The sequence below is a fragment of the Leptosomus discolor genome, chromosome Z (assembly GCF_034619465.1).
Source record: "Leptosomus discolor isolate bLepDis1 chromosome Z, bLepDis1.hap2, whole genome shotgun sequence".
Taxonomy (NCBI): Eukaryota; Metazoa; Chordata; class Aves; order Leptosomiformes; family Leptosomidae; genus Leptosomus; species Leptosomus discolor.
The window spans coordinates 79,714,570-79,732,866 of record NC_141419.1 but is presented as its reverse complement, the minus strand read 5'-3'; the positions used below and the strand labels follow the sequence as shown (position 1 = coordinate 79,732,866).

Sequence of the window (18,297 nt, the reverse complement as noted above, 5' to 3'; positions counted from 1 at the left end):
ATGTATCAGAAGGAAAATGTCCTGCTCCATTCTCTTCCATACTTCACCTCTCATTTCCCTAGCTCTGGTGTTTTTGTATTCCCTTGTAAAGCAGTTTAGCTCACAAAAAATCATAGAGAGCTATAATGCTGAAACCCCCTCAATCCGATAAAATGCCCCCTGCCTCCTCTGAAACATTGCAGCACTTTCTGCCATTTTGATTAGCACAGTTGGCTCCATGAAGGTTGTGACGAACCTGTGATCTGACAGAAGGAGCTGGGAAAGATCATGCAGCTGTGTCTCAAGGAGGAGTGTGGTGGGTGGCAGCAATTCATTACATTAGGTCAGCTGCCCAGGGCAGGCTTGAAAGTAATTGTTATCAGCATAGGTTGTAGGTATAGCCCAGCATTTTCCACATTCACCCCTGGCACATTCTCTAGACACGTTTAAAACAGACTTTTAGAGCTGCTTCTGATCAAACAGTAAGGAAAGGGTTATCTGATTGTTTACTTGCTGCAGCCCATTTAGTGGGTTACATGAGTTTTGTACTTACACAGTTTGAAATTAATTGTAGAATTACCACTGTCAGCTTGAACATGTTAAATAGCTTGATGGTAGTATTTGGGAATTATCTGATCCTGATTAGTGGGCTCGATTTATCAAAAAAGTCAATTTCTAGAAGGATACATCTGTAATAGAGAAATGTTTTCCATAGATTCCTCACAATACATGATAACATAATAATTTTAATTCCTAAATAATTCCTAGATTTATTGTAAGACTCCAAAAAATTATCAGGACCAAAAGTTTTCAGGTCTGTCACAGCCATGATGAGAGGGGAAGTGCTGCTCATACAGGTGTTTTTTTTCAGCAATTCTGTAGAAGACAGAACTAGCTTTCATAATGATATGTAATTTAATAGCAGATGTAAACTATCTAAGTATTCTTTCAGATCTTTACTAAATATCTTACATCTGTTGGGATTTTTGACTATCAGTGCATATTAATAATGCTTAGCTTATAGGTAGCATGGCCAGAAATGTTAAATGCTGTAAATACTGTTGTTTCAGACCCAGAATGATTTCATGGTGATCTGCAATGTTGCAAAGATCTTAGAGCTTGTAGTGCCGCTAATGGAGCACCCAAGTGAGACCTTTCTTGCCACTATTGAGGAAGACCTCATGAAACTCATCATCAAATATGGCATGACGGTAAGCTTGTAATTACTACTATTCAGTTGATTCCATTTCATATCATGAAATGCATAGTTTTGATTTAAAGAAAGTCTGTCTTTTTTATGAAGATAACTTTTGAGCCATGAAAAATCAGTGTACTTGGTTTACTGGATTGTGTGTATATTGTTGCTATATTTTAATGAGTTTGAGCGAGTTTTCAGAGCAGCCTAGGAGATGGACATTGCATCTGTTAGATTGTTAGTTTTAGTTCAGTGTAGCTTTTTCATACATATTCACAAAAATCTCAATTTTAACTTCTAAATATGTAATTAATTTGTTCTTTCTTGCTCCTAGGTTGTTCAGCATTGTGTGAGCTGTCTTGGGGCTGTTGTGAATAAGGTCACCCAGAACTATAAATTTGTGTGGGCCTGTTTTAATAGATACTATGGTAAGTAAAATCACAATGTGTAGTAGTCACTTTTCAGTTTTGGCTACAAGTCTTATCTTAGGGATACACCACAATTAAACAATGTGACCAAACTTTTATCTTACTGTAGGTGCACTTTCGAAATTAAAAAGTCAACACCAAGAAGACCCCAACAGTACAATACTTACTGCCAATAAACCAGCACTCCTTAGATCACTTTTCACTGTTGGAGCACTGTGTCGGCATTTTGATTTCGATCAGGAAGATTTTAAGGGCAACAGTAAGGTAAAATAACACTTGTCTGTACTCTCCATGTCTTAGATATATTGAATGCTCCACTTTAATTTGAAAGGACATTATTCCTAGTCCCTCAAAGCTATGTGTTTTTTACTAATGCCTACAATATAGCTTTTTGATTTTTATATATGTGGTTTTGCAAAGGCCTTACAGTAAGATTGTGTTTCTCCTTTGCTTTGATATTTATACTTTTTAAGAGATTCAAAACATCTGTTTCATTTTCAAATAGCTATTATTTTTGTTTTAATTTGCTCAGGTTAACATTAAGGATAAAGTACTTGAACTGCTGATGTATTTTACAAAGCATTCAGATGAAGAAGTACAGACAAAAGCCATTATTGGCCTTGGTAAGAAATATTAATATTTTTTATTATTTTGCTATAGTAAAAATCCACGCATATTAGTAGGAATTCATGTATTTGTGTAGTGGCAGGGGAATGTGTTTAAAATCAAAATTTACTGTGTGTTTTATTTGAGAACTGGGTTTAGAAAAGTTGTCAAAGGGTTGCTAGTTGTATACTTCTGCAGCAAATTAGATGCTTTCGACAGTGAATGCCTTTTGATGTGTGAATGCCTTTTGATGTGTGACCATCACAGCGAATTTCCAAAGTTATGAAGGTGCTATTTTTTCTCCGCATGCAAGTATTTTGTAACTCCAAATCTTGTTTTTCGATACGCAAGGTATGGTTAAAGAACCTCTGGAAAAACTTGGAATATTTTAGGTGTAGGAACAGATATTTTGCAGGAGTCAAGGAAATTCTGACAGTTTTTACCAACTGAGGGGTGCTCTGAGAGATTTCACAAGGTGTTGAGATGATGTCATAATCTAGGTACTACAGTTTGTTTTGGGATTTTAGCTGTATTTCATTTTTTAAATAGAGACTTTATGTGAAGACATTTGTCTTTTATTTCAGTGACTTGCAGTAGTACATGAATTGCCATTGATTGGCTTGTATCACGATCATCCTCTGCTTAAGGACAAAAACTGTACATGTGAGAGAATCTTGTTTGGGCAGATAGGCTTTGGTTTCTCAAAGAGTTAATAAAGTTCATAGTTACAGCTTAGTCTAAAGAAAGTTGTCTCCCAGGCATGTGAGCTTGTATTGTATAGTTTAACCATGGACAAGAATTGGCTTCTTTATATTGCTATTTAGGTGGCTTTTTTAGATATTGTGCTTCCTCTCAGGCTAGGGAGGGCTCTGAAGATAAGGACCAAGACTGAATCTTGGTTTCATACTCTATGAGAAACCATTTCAAGCAGCTGAGTGGGATTAATGGCTTTAGAGTTGCCTCTGTTGCAGGAGCAATGCTATGGTTTTCTGGACTAGTTGGCATTACATCAACGAACGCATTTACCGTAGTCCAGTCCAATTTAATTGTCTTCTACAGGATATTGCACATGGGATAGATGCTGTCTTCCTAACCATAGATATGATTGCTCTGCTCATGGAAGTGAACAATGTTGCATTCACCAAAAATGTTTCCAAATTACAGACTGAACTGTGAACAGTTGGGGGGAAACGGGGGTGGCTGTCAGTAGGTGTTCTTTAGATTATTTTTTTTCTCTGTTTGAAAGCATATCAGTCTTTATTTTAAGAAGCATAACTAGTTCTTGACAAGGGTAAGCTGAAGCTCAAAACAGTTCTATAGTGTGTATCTTCCAACAGATGTAGTCTTGGGAACGCACCAGATAGTTTTCAAGACAAGACCTTAATAGGTATATGAATAATGATAGCGAGAGGTATAAGTTTTACTGTGTTCACAGTATTGTTTTGGTTTTTTAAGATTTTATTTTTAAATCTTGTGATATTCATCAATTTTTCCAAACATCTGCCTCCATATGAATAACTCTCGCAGTTTCAGCAGAATGTTTTTCTCCAAATTGTTAGAAAACCAACAGGTAGTTTTTTGTAATGTTCCTCCGTTATTCTTGTGAGAGCTCCTAGTCATTCAGATGCAGGCCACTATATTGGACATGCTTCCAGGCCTCTGTAACTCTTCTTAGTGCAGCTGCCCTGGGTCCAAACCCCATCTTTATCCATCAGAGCCATGACTGATAGAAGTGTCATGGCTAACAAAACTCCTTATAAGCTATGGACAGTGTCCATATAGGAAAGCGATACTGTTTTGACTGGGAAAAGCTATGCTGTTAGGAGGTGATAAATTTCCTACTTCTATTTTGAAGAAAGACTTAAAAAGCAGAAATACAGTTTCTAGATGATAATAACATGGAATATTTCCTCTCTTTTTCCACCCTTAGGATTTGCGTTTATACAACACCCAAGTCTAATGTTCGAACAGGAGGTGAAGACTCTGTACAACAGCATTCTTTCAGATAAGAACTGTTCAGTCAACTTAAAAATCCAGGTGTTAAAAAACCTCCAGACCTACTTGCAGGAAGAGGATACACGTATGCAGCAGGCAGACAGAGACTGTAAGTGTTGAGTTTTTCTGTGCTAATGAGGCATGCAAAACTGAACTTCATTGCATACAATTACTGTATATGTGAACTGAGTCACTTAGGATTATTACCAGAGCAGTAATATCGTACCCAAAGTATCTTAGAATAATTTTCAAAAATTCATTTTGTGCATAGTTATGTACACATAATAGGTATATTATTTACTTTCAAGATGTGTGAATCCTGGAAGCAATCAAGAATGCATAATTGCTGTAGTGATTTTTATCAAAATCTCCTCTAAGATGAATTCACAGACAGAAAATAACAAATTTTTAAAACGAAAAACCATTTCTTAAGGAGCAAGACTTTAATTAAAGTAATGTCTCTTCAGTTTTATTATGTGTATTTACCATCAGATCGTTCTATGTTTCATGACATCATAAACCCATCTTAGGACAGCTGAAATGTGTATGTATTGTAAAGCTTAAAGATCAGCGTACATCAAGTAATGACAAAGTGAATGATTATAATGTTGTGAGTGTGCTATTGCTTTTGTCCTTTTTACAGGGAAAAAAGTAGCAAAACAGGAAGACCTGAAAGAAATGGGTGATATTTCCTCAGGGATGAGTAGTTCCATCATGCAGCTATACCTCAAACAGGTCCTTGAGGCTTTCTTTCATACCCAGTCCAGTGTACGCCACTTTGCTCTAAATGTCATTGCACTGACATTAAACCAGGGTCTCATCCATCCTGTTCAGGTATGGTAGGCTTTTATGGTGGGAGTTTTTGTTAATCAGATTTTCAGAGGTTTTCACACTTGCTACATAAATTTCCAGTTTTGTCTCTTCCAGCTGTGTTACAGTAATTTCTTATTGTAGCAAGGGGCCTTTACAGAAAGCATATTTTGAAATCTAGTTTATGTTGTTTAGCCAGTGAGACTCCAAATGCTGTATTTTCTATTTTTGGATCAAGATATAAAAGCCCAGACAGTACCTAAAGAGCATGTACAAATGTGCATTGGTGCATATTTCCGTTATAAATTTCAGGTGTATGGCAACTTTTCTTCATTTCATTCTTTGTCCTGGAGAGTGTGTTAGCTTGCCTCCACCTCAGTCCCCATGTCCTCCAAACGCTATGGAATTCCACAGTCAATGTCAGAACTTCAGTCATCATCTCCATTATTCTTTGCTTACATAATGTTTTTGTAATTATTTTTATACTGCAGCCGTCGTGCATGTTCAGTCATAAGTGGTGGGTTGTTTTTTTTATATGGCTTTTTTTTTGAGTATAAAGTGACTTCAGAGTTTAAGAGAAAGGGAAATACTAGCTCAAACTTCACACAACTTCTGTCATTTATAATGCTGGTCTCTCCTGTATTTTGTAGTATTTGCTTGCAAAAAGTAGTCAGATACTAAGTTACATAGAACTTCCTATTCTAGTTTCTGCAGTAGTCAGAATAGAACAAGAACAATAACATAGTAGAAGAACAAGGACTGAGAAAGAGAAGGTACAATGACTCTGAATAATCATTTTGTTTGTTTTTCAAGTGTGTGCCGTACTTAATTGCTATGGGCACAGATCCAGAGCCCTCTATGCGAAATAAAGCTGACCAGCAGTTGGTGGAAATAGACAAAAAATACGCTGGGTTCATTCATGTAAGTAATTCTAATTTAACATTTTACAAAATACTGTTCTGTTCTCTAGTGGTTTAATACCTAAATATGCCTCAGGTGCAGAAAAAGAATATAAAGTAACAAATAAACAGTAACTATAAGCAGCTGTAAAGATGATCTTGACTCTTTCCCCTGTTTGGAGATTTCTGTTCTTAGAAATAGAAGGGATGTAACAATTTGAAATGTCTCTTCCAGTCCAAAATTTCCTTTAATTTATAATTCACATTAATATTTTCCTTACTGAATAGTACATGAGAGCATTTATTTCGTAACAGGTAAGGACAGCTGTTTCATAATGTTTAGCAATGATTTGCCTCTGTCAGTGGAATAGGGAAGAGAACACCCTGTAAAAGTCCAAGGCCTTAATGCATGTGTATTAGAACGTTAGAAATTGTAATCTAAGCAGAAGGAGCATAGGAAGCTGTTTAGGTCCAAGGGATCTTCGGAAGGAAAATCTGAGGGCTAAGTGAGGACTTGCGGAGTTGTGGCATAGTGCCAATATTTCTGTTTAAGATATGAAATTGAGCTGCAGCACCCTCTCCTTATTTCAGAAGGCTTCAGACTAGGTTCAGTGTGTGTACTATGTTGTGAGACTTCTCTTATCTGCTTGTAATCCGCTGCACTTGGAGGATTGCACTGTTGATGGCATCCAAACAGATACCTCATCTAGTAGGTGAAGGCTAGCGGATGAAACTTACTATGTTGGCAGCTGGGATTTAAGACATTGTATAGATGAAGCGACAACTCTGCTGAACAGCAGCATAGGTGGTATGAGGAGAGTTGGATATGCTGCCTAAGTAGAGATTCAGTTTGTTCTGAAACTAGAGCAGGAGCCTTGAAGTAAGTAAAATCAGCTGGAAATTACAGGATATATGCAAAACTCCCTCTTTTTCTGTTTCTTAGTCCTATTGTACCAGTATGGACTCGGTTGTTGTTTTCACTACAAGTGACATCAAGTGTACACATTTGTTAAAATACTCTGTTCATGTATAAAAACATTTTGGTATTCTTGAAAATTGCATTACCTGTCCATAGTGGGTAAACAGATTAGCGGTATGTTTCTAACAGAATATACGGTGAAAGCAGTTCACAAGACATTCTGATCTCTGCCACAAGTTCTGTTTTAATCCGTGTGCCGACTCAAAAGAGTATTGCGTCAGTGCAGGTTTTAAAGTGAAACTTCAGATGAGCATCTGCTTAAAAGGAATAAGTTTTACCGCTTTGAAAGCAATAGTTTAAATAGAAATAAATACATTTCCATTTCAGATGAAAGCAGTGGCCGGTATGAAGATGTCTTACCAGGTACAACAGGCAATTAATACCTGCCCAAAAGATCCTGTAAGAGGTTTTAGACATGATGAATCATCCAGTGCGTTGTGTTCACACCTATACTCCATGATCCGAGGGAACCGACAACACAGACGAGCATTTCTAATTTCTTTGCTCAACCTCTTTGATGATACTGCAGTAAGCATCACATTTCCTTCATTTAAAAAGAAATCAAAACACACCATTACAAGCTTAAGTGCTTCTTTTACAATGTATTTTTATGACACAGTTATTGGTAACTTTATTTCCCTAATGTACTTTGTTTTGCTTTGTCATATAAGGTATTTACCTGTATAATATTAACTATGTAACAGAATGCATTTGTAACTGTTGCATCATTCTGTACCTTTCTATACCCAGTTTGGAGTGATCAGAAATAATGTCTCTTCAGGTATGACTAAATTTTGCATATATACATGTTATTTGGAGGGGTACGTAGCACAAAATTTCTGGTTGTGTTTTTGCTCTAGACTGTTAGGAGCACAGGGTAAGTGTATAAATCTAAGATCTGTCTGTGTATTTATATATACTTTTTTTTTAACTTCCAGAAAACAGAGGTGAATATGCTTTTGTACATAGCAGACAATCTAGCCTGTTTTCCTTATCAAACACAGGAAGAGCCACTGTTTATAATGCATCATATAGATATTACACTATCAGTTTCTGGTAGTAACCTACTACAGTCATTTAAAGAGGTATGTGCTTTTATATTTTAGTGTATTTATTATGGTGACAGCATAAGCTTCTCCACAATTTGGTCGATTTTTCAGTGAATACAGCACCATTATTGTAAAGTGGACTGGTAGCATTGCTTTGTAAACTAGCAGTTGAAAACAAGCAAACCTTTCTGTCCTGGCCTGCGTCTGGTAGACACTAGTTAAAAACTTTCCTTATATTGCTGCTTACATTATTAAAAAAGAATGTTGAATTTTGAGATCTTAGTATCAAATCTATGTCATTGCCTGATATGGCTGAATAATTATTAGTTGCATGCATCTGAAAGCGCATGAACCCAGAATCATCATGAAGTACTAGTTTATTTAGAAGTACTAGTTTGTATAATTTTAATAATAAAATCCACTTGGCGGTTTTATTTTTTTGTCAAGTAGCTGAGGGTAGTTGCATGTGTGTTGCCTGCGAGACTTTAAATACATTGTTTATTGCGAGAAAGGAGTGCACAGTTATGTTGGGTTTTTTAAGGCTGCGTATAAGAACCTGAATCATGGTATAGTATCTGGTTTTGCGGCAATACACAACTCTGTAAGAAAAAGGCCTCTGCTCCTTGAAGACTTCAGTGTCTTCATTTCCTAGACAACTTCAACAGTAGAAGGTGCAAACTGTCAGGAAGCAAACCCATTTCTGGAACGTTCACTCTGACTAGTAAGCACAAGTCAGAGTTGATGACTGGAAAGTACACTGCTTTGAATTCTCACCCTACCGAAGCTGATTTTTAATCTGCTAGAAAGAGACAGTACATTCTTCAGACTGGAGACCCATGTGTGGCACCCTGCACAGAAAGGATGAGATCCTGCTTAGGGCATCTTAGGTTCCATGTTGTCAAAAATCATACATGTGCAGTAATGATGCACGTGTGACATTCTGTCGCTCTACAAGTGGTAGAACTGGTTATTATTAATCCTGCATATGATCACTTGAGGATTTCTTTGGTAATTAGTGTCATAGAATTTTAAGAGAGAAGGATTAAAACCAGCTTGGACTGGTCTGTACTAAAGTACATACAGAAATCTAGTGACACACAAATGATATACAGCTGAAAAAACCTCAGAATTTCCTTCCTGATTTATTGTATTTGGCCTTCTACAGCATTTTACTGTCACTGCTAACAAACTTGAGCAGTCTTTTAAGAATAACATGCCAGTGGAGTACTTGTTGCTTCAGTTCCTTCTCTACCCACTTGCAAAAGATGTGGGCTTTAGATCAATTTTTCAGCATATTTTTGATATATAACATTTTAATTTTGAATATCAAGTTATAAATTAATAACATTGTTCAGGGAATTCTTGCTAATTTAAGCCAGTAATGATTTTGGAAAGATTTTTTTAGAAACGTACATGATGCTACTTACTCTAATTTTTCAATGTGTGTTAACTTCTCTGTCTTGCAGTCTATGGTTAAAGACAAAAAAAAGGAAAGAAAACCTTCATCAGATGAGGAGACTGAGAGTGACAGTAACAGTGCTAGTGAGAGTGAAAGTGAGGAGGAAGCTTCTAAGCCTCGGAGGGTACGGAAACGAGTAGACTCCGATTCAGATTCTGACGAAGAAAATGATATAAATGCTGTGATGAAATGTTTACCAGAAAACTCAGCTCCTTTAATTGAGTTTGCAAATGTCTCCCAAGGCATATTACTACTTTTGATGCTGAAACAGCATTTAAAGAACCTCTGTGGATTCTCTGATAGGTAAGGATATTGAGACAAGAGGCCATGTCGTTATCCAGTGAGTTCTTTGTGAGGATTAATTTCGGAAGTTTTTTTTAAAAAGTTGATTGTAGTTAATTGTTTTGGCAATAGATTTGTGTAAGAGAAAAAACATAAACATGGTAAATTGAATGTAAGGAAACTTTGAGTTAGAAAAAGCAATTATTTAATTTCTTGCCATTTCTTTCATTGTATACGGAATGATTAAAAGTATATATAAAAATTGTAAGAGCTTTTCCTTGAACTTACTTTGGACTTTCCTTAAAAGCTCTTCCCTTTTCTTTAAACAGTAAAATTCAGAAATATTCTCCATCTGAATCTGCAAAAGTTTATGACAAAGCGATAAACAGGAAGACAGGAGTGCATTTCCATCCAAAACAAACTCTGGATTTTCTGCGGAGTGATATGGCTAATTCCAAGATCACTGAAGAAGTGAAGAGGAGTATAGTAAAACAGTACTTAGATGTAAGTAAAGTTGCTTTGCTGAAAACCTGAGGTCCTTTCAAACTAGGTAACACAGTATAAACTTAACCATAGGTGCTCATGTATTGAATGAACGGTTCAAAATGTTACTAAGTTCCTGGTAATCTTATGTGATACACTGATAATGCACCACTGCCTTTCAGGATGTTTAGCAGGACTGTCTTTCAAAGAGTTCTAATAAGTTTAAACACTAGAAAAATTAATTTCAGCTAGAGGATATTAATCTTTATGGAGTATTTTCTAATTTCTGGTATCCATCTTGTATACCTTTCCCATATAACTTGTTCATTTTATCCCTGTTTCCATCATAGGAACAGAGGCGGCTAGACCTAGTGTAGTTACATGCCCCTCCCCTAGTCTTTAAGTATCAATTAGAGAAACCATTTGGTTTTTATTTAATGTAGTGCAATATAAATGTCTATTTTTAAACTTACAGTGTGGACTAATCTGGTTTTTTTAATAGTTCAAGCTCCTTATGGAACATTTGGATCCCGATGAAGAGGAAGAAGATGGAGAGGTGTCAGCTAGCACAAATGCTCGGAACAAAGCAATTACCTCGCTGCTTGGAGGAGGCAGCCCTAAAAACAATGCAGCTGAGACAGAGGACGATGAAAGTGATGGGGAGGATAGAGGAGGAGGCACTTCAGGGGTGAGGCGGAGGAGGAGTCAACGTATTTCGCAGCGTATTACGTAAAATGATTTTTATGTGCTTATAAATGTCAGTCTATTATATTAAATGTACACCAAGTAATGTAATCCACATGAAAGAAAGCATTTTGTAGATAGAGATTCTCTACTTAACCGTTTATACAACTTTTGTAGAAAGTTTAACAGAAAAGACAATAAAAAAAACCAAACTAGAAAATGAGATTTATCCCGTATAAAAAGTTATTAATTTTCCTTTGGAATGTACTGTGTGTTACCCTTTTTATTGTTGCCAAGTTTTTATGTAGCTTTATGATTCATGTGTATATATAATTTTATATATCAATAAGAGATAAAGACACGGGTACAAATTAAGAGTATGTGGTTTTACAAGGATATGTTAACCCCTTGGCGCTGGCGGTCGCGGTGCGTCTCATTGCCGGCAATGGAATGTGTGCCGGGAAATCCCAACTCCCGGCGTCAAGGGATTAAAAGCAATAAAAGCAATAATTTCACTAAAGTTCTTTTGTGTAACACTTGGTCTTTTTTCCCCCCAATGTTTTAGTCATTGAGAAGGTCAAAACGAAATTCAGACTCTACGGAGTTGGCAGCACAGATGAATGAAAGTGTTGATGTCATGGATGTCATCGCTATTTGCTGTCCAAAGTACAAAGACCGACCACAAATTGCAAGAGTAGTACAGAAAACCAGCAATGGCTTCAGTGTTCAGTGGATGGCAGGCTCCTACAGTGGCTCCTGGACTGAGGCTAAGCGCCGTGATGGCCGCAAACTGGTGCCTTGGGTAGACACTATTAAAGAGTCAGACATTATTTACAAAAAAATTGCTCTAACGAGTGCTAATAAGCTGACTAATAAAGTTGTGCAGACTTTACGATCGCTGTATGCCGCCAAGGATGGAACTTCCAGCTAATGAATTTGTACATGCAGCCAAATTTACAGGAATTGAAATAACAGAAAAACTTGAAATACCAACTTTCTGGCAAAAAAAAAAAAAAAAAAAATCAGTTAAATGAAGAGTAAGAATGGAACCTGGGACGCGGGAAAAAAGAAGGAAATGTTTGGTAAACATTTTTGTGGGAGCTTCCTTCGCTGTTGTGCAGCAGAAACTTCTCAGTTCATTTTTACTCCCACTGTATTATAGTTTAACAAAAAAATTGTTTATATCTTGAAAAAAAAACTTTCTGTTTAAAAAAAAATAAACAAGTGAATGTTGGAAATTAGTCTGTTAATGTTCTTAATAAAGTGTTCTTGGAGTTTAACCTAGCAGCGGATGGCTTTCTTTAGCTTAGCCCAGTTTCCAGGGAAGCAATGTTTTTCCAGGCTGTAAAATGGCAGAATCTCCTGGATATATAATTTATTCTGTTGAAGAAAAAAAAAAAAAAAAAAAAAAAAAAGAAAAGAAAAAAAAAAGCATGCAGTATCTATGACCTATCTGCAGGAGGAGTTTTTGTAAATGTAGATTTTGATGTATTAGGTCACCCTGAAATAATACAAGAAAAGGGATCCCCAGCAAATCTGGTGGAACGAATACTGCAATAAATTTTTTTACTTCTCTTTGTTACTTGTCTGTTTCCATTTGAATTTCTTATTGTAAAGATCTGTTTAAATCCATTTATATTATTTTGCAGTCTTTTATGTAAAATTTACTATATCAGTGGTTTTCAAAACAAGGCATAAAATATTGTTTATACAGTTTGTATAGGCTGACTTCTGAATAATTGGTATCTTTTTATTTTTATCCCTTAAAGGGTGTAAACACAAGTTAACTCCAGGGTTTTATTGTATCCTGCAATATTTAGTATTAACTATATGATTTAGCACTGTGCCAAACACATTTTTGAGAGTACATTTTGATATAAAAAGAAACTATAGTTTATTCCTTGTATGCTTCAATTTCTTTCTAATGCTGTTCAAATGGTAATTTATGATAGTTTAAATCTGGGGAAAGCTGAATGACTCTTCTGCTTGGGCTAACTGGCCATGTGTGCATTTCTCTGGGTTAATGTAGAGAGGCTTGTGCCGAGAGGAGATAGCTACCAGTATCTGAGGAGTGAATGGGTATGAGTCTGGGTAGTTACACTACATTCCTTCACAAATGACTTTTTTAAAAAATGTTTGTATATTAGACTATTTTTTTTACTAATTGAAAGATGTTTTCACAATTTTGTAAATTGAAAATATGCTATTGAAAGCTTTCAGAAGCATTTGCTTCAACTGTGTTGCCACAGCCTTTCATAAGCAGTTCTCCTTCCTAGAGAGTAAGAAAAGTAGCATATTTGCGAACAGAAAAAAGCGTAAAACAGCTAAACTTTTTAGGGAACTATTAAACCCTGCTGTGTTTTCAAATGTATTTATCTAAAACAGATGTTCCTCAATGAGTAAATCTTTCTGCTATGTTTCTTTTCTTTTACGATTTTAATTTATGGTAGGAGGCTGTTTTTATGAAACTAGCTTGCAGAATTCTAATACGTTACTCGATTTGTGAGGAATAGTAACAGTATTCCAAAATATTCTCATGTACAAAAAAAAAAACAACATTAAACTGAAATGATTAATAACTCCTCAGAATCTAGTTAGTAATTGTTCCCATGGGAAATGCCGTTTTGCTGTTTCACCACTGGAGTTTTTCTGAACAAAAATATTTTTGCACCTTTTTGTTTTCACTGTTAATGGTGTTTTCTTCACTGCACAAAAAGCCACCTCTCAAGCTAAGATAGGTATCGTTAAAGTAGGGAGAAGTGGAAAACGCAGGAGTCGCTCCTCTGGAGCTCTGCAAGCAGGGCAGGTTTGCAGCAAACTACTATATTTCTCAGGGCCAGGAGCAGCTTTTATAGTGGGAAATTCATACTCTGAGAATAGAGGGGTTGTGTGACTACTAGGAAGAGCTGAAAATATTTCACAGGGAAACTACCAAATAAATGGTAAAACCAGGAAGTTCATACAGATGCAGTCTAAAATGAAGTTGTCTGTTAGCTGATGTTAATTATATTAAAGCATCTTATTTTTAATAGGTAACACAAATATTTCGTTGTTCATAAATAAACTGTTTTATGTGGCTTTCCCAATAGCAAGGAAGGGGTTTTATTTCAATTTGCTTGGTATTTCTTGGAATAAAAATATCAGAAAGAAATTACAATTGAACAATAGAAACCCAAAATCTAAAGTTGTCTTAGTTGAGAGGATTTGGACCATTACTATGTTGTGTGATATGCCAAAGGGCATAAGTCTCCTTGGTGGGATCTGTTGGCTATAATATAGTATACAGTTAGAAAATTAATTACAGATTGTTGAATAAATTGAGTACTGTTCTCACCAGTTAAAAGTTGAATTTTCCCCTTCTGTCCCACCCAGAGTAGTACCTAGTTTTGTTCTGCCTTAGCACAAACATTCAGATTGCTTGCTGCAAATGAAAAAGGTGTTAAGTGTTCAGTTTTGGGAAACAAATTCCTGATAGCTGTGTATAATAACGTGGGCTGATGGTTTTCAGCGGTGTGAAGTGGAAAGCCCGAGGTTGCGGCTGTGGTCGGGGCGGTGCGCAGCCTCTGGGTAGCAGTTGCAGTTTTACCAGCATGAACCACACGATCGGCAACAGCACATACCAGGATAGGGGTTTTTCTACACTAAAAAAAGGGATTTGGTTTTCTTTTTTTGAAGTGCTGCAGTGCAGTAATTGATACAGTGACAGAATTTTACTCCTTTGTGTTGACATAGCTTTGTAATATTTTTTCACTTTACGGCTAGTTTTTTACATACATAACTATAGTGATTATTGAATTTTTTTATTCTTACTGCTTTCTCCCTTTGTACATGGAAACTTGTTGAGGTAACTTGCCTAACAAAGGGATATTGTCAAGCTTTTAGAATTAACAGTAGCCATATTGTACTTTTTAAGAAAACAAGACACTTCCACAGTCTAAATAAATGAAAATGAAATTATTATTTTTAATCTTCCTCTTCAGTACTGTAAAATTGCAGAATAATTCTTGAGTATTTTCATTATCTGCAGCTATAAAGATCACAATAGTTTTTGACAAAACTTTTAATTATAAATAAGTATTTTTTTAAATGATTCAATAATGCCCTTTTGTATTTTGAGCTTCTTTATTGCTTATATTAACAACTCTTAACATGAATGAAAGTAGGTATATTCAGCATAAGTATTTTAGTGAGGTGTAGCCATTGAAAAAAGCTATTTAAAATTTTTAAATTTGAGTCAAAATTTAGCCTTTGTTTTGCTGTTGTGGTGTCACTAGTGAGAATATTGTTACTGTGGAAAAATTAGGTTGTGCTAAACGTTGGCTCTGACATGAAATATCTTGTAGCACTGAAATGTTCTTAAATGTGTTTGTGGCTCATGACTAAGAAGTCTGTGGTGGAGTCTGACTCACCCGGTGCTGGCGGAGCAGCGGGAGTTCTGCCGGAGTGCGGGTGTGGGGCGAGGAGCGGGTCAGCGCAACAGGCCCTCCCGGTGAAGCTAGCACGGTTTGGCTCCGAGCCCCTCACAGGTACTAACGGAGCTGCATTCAGACAAACTCCTAATGCTTTTGTTACGTGCCCGACGCTCCTGAAGTCTTGGGCCCTAGAACTAGTGAGAGCCCGAGGCACAAGTCCTATATCCTTGTTTGCTTCCACTCACTCGAGAGCCACACCATAATCGTACAAGCGTTTCCATATCCCTCAGAGAATTTGTCATCTTACCATTGAAGTACTGAGTTGTAATGGGTGGGTTCTTAATGTAAGTAGAGAGTTTTTAGATTTCATGGTTCCTTGACTAAATATTAAAGTGTTATTGTTATATACAAATAAATTCATAGTATTTTCATATTTCGTTTATTTAAAATAAAAGTTTTAAGAGTTCAGCTTGGACCCTTCCAAAATGAAACTTGCAAGTTTTCGTCCTAGAATGCGCATACACTTCGTTGATCCGTTTCTCATTGTGCTCACAACACTCCAGTTATGCCTGGGGCACCTGTAAGGCATCCAGGGAATCCCTTTTTTGGATTATTCTGAGAATTCTTGCCAGTCTATGCTCAAACCATCAGACGTAACTACATCTTTTCTAGTTTCTGTACAATTCAGATGTGCTTTCCCACCTAATTTTGGAGTTCCCTGTATTAGGAAGGGATAGTTCTCATCAGCAGGAAGGCAGCTGCGTTCACTGCTTGCAGCTACCCAGGCTGTTCAGTGTCTCCTTTTAAAAATCCTCCTCAGCATCCAGCCCGAGGGTTGGTCTGGAGGAGCCGAGGGGGTGGGAGGGGAGAGTTCATCCTGCGGAGCACTAGCTCAGGCAACCCAACACAGTTGTGGAGGTGGTTCAAGTCTGTGGTGTGATTTTAGCCCAGGCAAGGGAGCCTGGCACACTTGAGCTGCAAAAGTACATCACCAAATACCAGACTGTCCCAGTTACAGTTTGTGACACAGAGTGGCAAGTATTCTTCATTATTTCAGTGACTATTTAAAGAAATAGTCACTGAAATAATGAAATTTAAAGAAATTTGTTTTGACTTCAGAAGAGCTTTTCTCCATCACTGTACTTGCTGCAGCTGTGTTGACAGGCTCATACTTCTGCTTTGAAAACAAGTATCCGGCTTCCCAAAAGCTAGAATGGTGATTTAGCTGATTTCCACCCCCACCTCCCCAAGGGGATTCATTATTAAACAGGATACTACTTCCATGTTTGTAATGTAGCCTCTGCCTTTTGGAAGCTGTAGTTATGAGCACTAAACCATGTTGCATGGGGCAACGCTTCAACTCCTAGCTTTGGCTGTGAACCTCACTCCCCAACACCATTTTTTGTCAAATCGGCTCATTTTCAATGCACTTCCTCCTTTCCCTTCTCCCAAAACAGCTTCTGAATTTGTTTTACCTATCCCTTATTTGCAATTCTCTTCCCAACCATAGAGGGCTACAGAATTTGTTGGAAACAGCCCACGTCTGTCATTACAGTTATTTTATTTTTGAGAAACCATTCAGGGGATCCTCTGCCTCTCTTTTTGACTACACAAGCACAGACTGAGGTCTTACGCTTTCTTTGGGCAACAGCCTTCTTTCTGTCTCTTATTTTACGTGTTCAGTTCTCTTGTTAGGGTTTATGCTTGTACAGAAAAAAACCAGAACCTGAACTGCACTTAAATTCTGGAGAAGCAGAAATACGTGCTTAGAGGAGACATTCAATGGGTTCGTGCTTCCTGCTTAGACTAAATGTGCTCTGTGAGCACAGGCAAACGCAGTGTAATGATTCCTTGAGAAAATCCATCCATTGCGGATTCATGAGAGCTTTTCTGATCCTGACCAGTCCAGTGTGGAGATGGATTTTCAAGTTCAAGGTCAGCCTTGAACATCTCCTGTCTGACGCATCCCTGCTGCTCTGAACGGTGCTGCTTCATCTCCACATACAAATCTGCAGGTCAGATTCATGTGATACCAAGTTCTGTGCGGTTTGGATCACTCCTCATGAATTCTTTTTACTTGCTGTCCAAAAGTGCTGGTTGGGAAAAAAAAAAACATGATGCATGTAGCGCGGATTTAAAAAAAAAAAACCACAAAAACAACAGCTGTTACACATCGTATAAAATCCTCAGTTCTGACCAGCTCAGTAGCAGGTCAGAAAACTAGGAATTGAAAAACAAGAAATTATTTTAGAACTCTGCCAAAATCAGCATCTGTGATGTCCTGACTAAACTTGTGTCTCTCTGGAAGGACAGAAATGTATTCGTTAAATAATTTATTCCTCCAGCAGGTCTATATGGCATGTTCTCAAAGTATCTGTGGTACTTTAAAACCAAAACACCACAAGGAAGGTGGAAGATTATGTTCTGAAATAGAAAGCAGATTTCTTTTTGACCTATGAGAGAGAGAGAGAGAGAGAGAGAGAGAGAGAAGTTGTCCAGCCTTCAAGTCATCTGGACCAAACTTTCCAGACCAACCACGTAAAGCCTTCTACACACTTACTTTTTCTCTTTGGGCAACTGATTGTATCTTTGTATGCCATAAAAAGAAAAACTCTTCCATTATTTTAGCTTATTTGAAAATATTCCAGTTGAGGATCAGAGTAGTCTGTTGATGCCTTACCTCTTCTGCCTTACACAAAGCTGTGCAGTGTGATTTCTAAAGCAAGTTTCAGGGTTGTTTATTGTGTGGGTAGTAGGTACTAATGAAGATTTGTTCCTTTTTCTTACAAATAGTGGTGCAGAATTAGCTTATGTACATGTTCCAATGCCACGCACAATTTCTTGAAGCCTCTGTAGGATCTGTAAAGCAGCTTGTTCCACAGCTGAACACACTCTTCCACCTGCAGCAGGTATGAGCATGACTTTGAGGAGCTAAGAAGCCCAAAATGCAACTACCTTTCCTTGTATGTTCCCTGTGAATTATATCTGGTTTTCTTTCTTTACTGAGGCAGTACTTTTGGAAATAGAACATAGAAGC

General features: G+C 37.0%; 1 protein-coding gene across 5 annotated transcripts in view; it reads left to right on the top strand.

Moving 5' to 3' along the window:
- Nucleotides 1-12,430, top strand: part of NIPBL (NIPBL cohesin loading factor) — a 107,636-nt gene extending 95,206 nt beyond the window's left edge. For all 5 annotated transcript variants that reach the window (XM_086479909.1, XM_086479911.1, XM_086479908.1 and 2 more), the window contains 13 exons: nucleotides 1,050-1,190; nucleotides 1,509-1,602; nucleotides 1,712-1,866; nucleotides 2,135-2,225; nucleotides 4,139-4,312; nucleotides 4,847-5,037; nucleotides 5,827-5,934; nucleotides 7,219-7,419; nucleotides 7,830-7,976; nucleotides 9,407-9,702; nucleotides 10,011-10,185; nucleotides 10,667-10,852; nucleotides 11,414-12,430. In XM_086479909.1, the coding sequence (XP_086336035.1) occupies nucleotides 1,050-1,190; nucleotides 1,509-1,602; nucleotides 1,712-1,866; nucleotides 2,135-2,225; nucleotides 4,139-4,312; nucleotides 4,847-5,037; nucleotides 5,827-5,934; nucleotides 7,219-7,419; nucleotides 7,830-7,976; nucleotides 9,407-9,702; nucleotides 10,011-10,185; nucleotides 10,667-10,852; nucleotides 11,414-11,779 (2,325 nt within the window). In that variant the 3' untranslated portion in view covers nucleotides 11,780-12,430. The remainder of the gene's footprint in view (nucleotides 1-1,049; nucleotides 1,191-1,508; nucleotides 1,603-1,711; nucleotides 1,867-2,134; nucleotides 2,226-4,138; nucleotides 4,313-4,846; nucleotides 5,038-5,826; nucleotides 5,935-7,218; nucleotides 7,420-7,829; nucleotides 7,977-9,406; nucleotides 9,703-10,010; nucleotides 10,186-10,666; nucleotides 10,853-11,413) is intronic.
- Nucleotides 12,431-18,297: the final 5,867 nt, after the last annotated feature.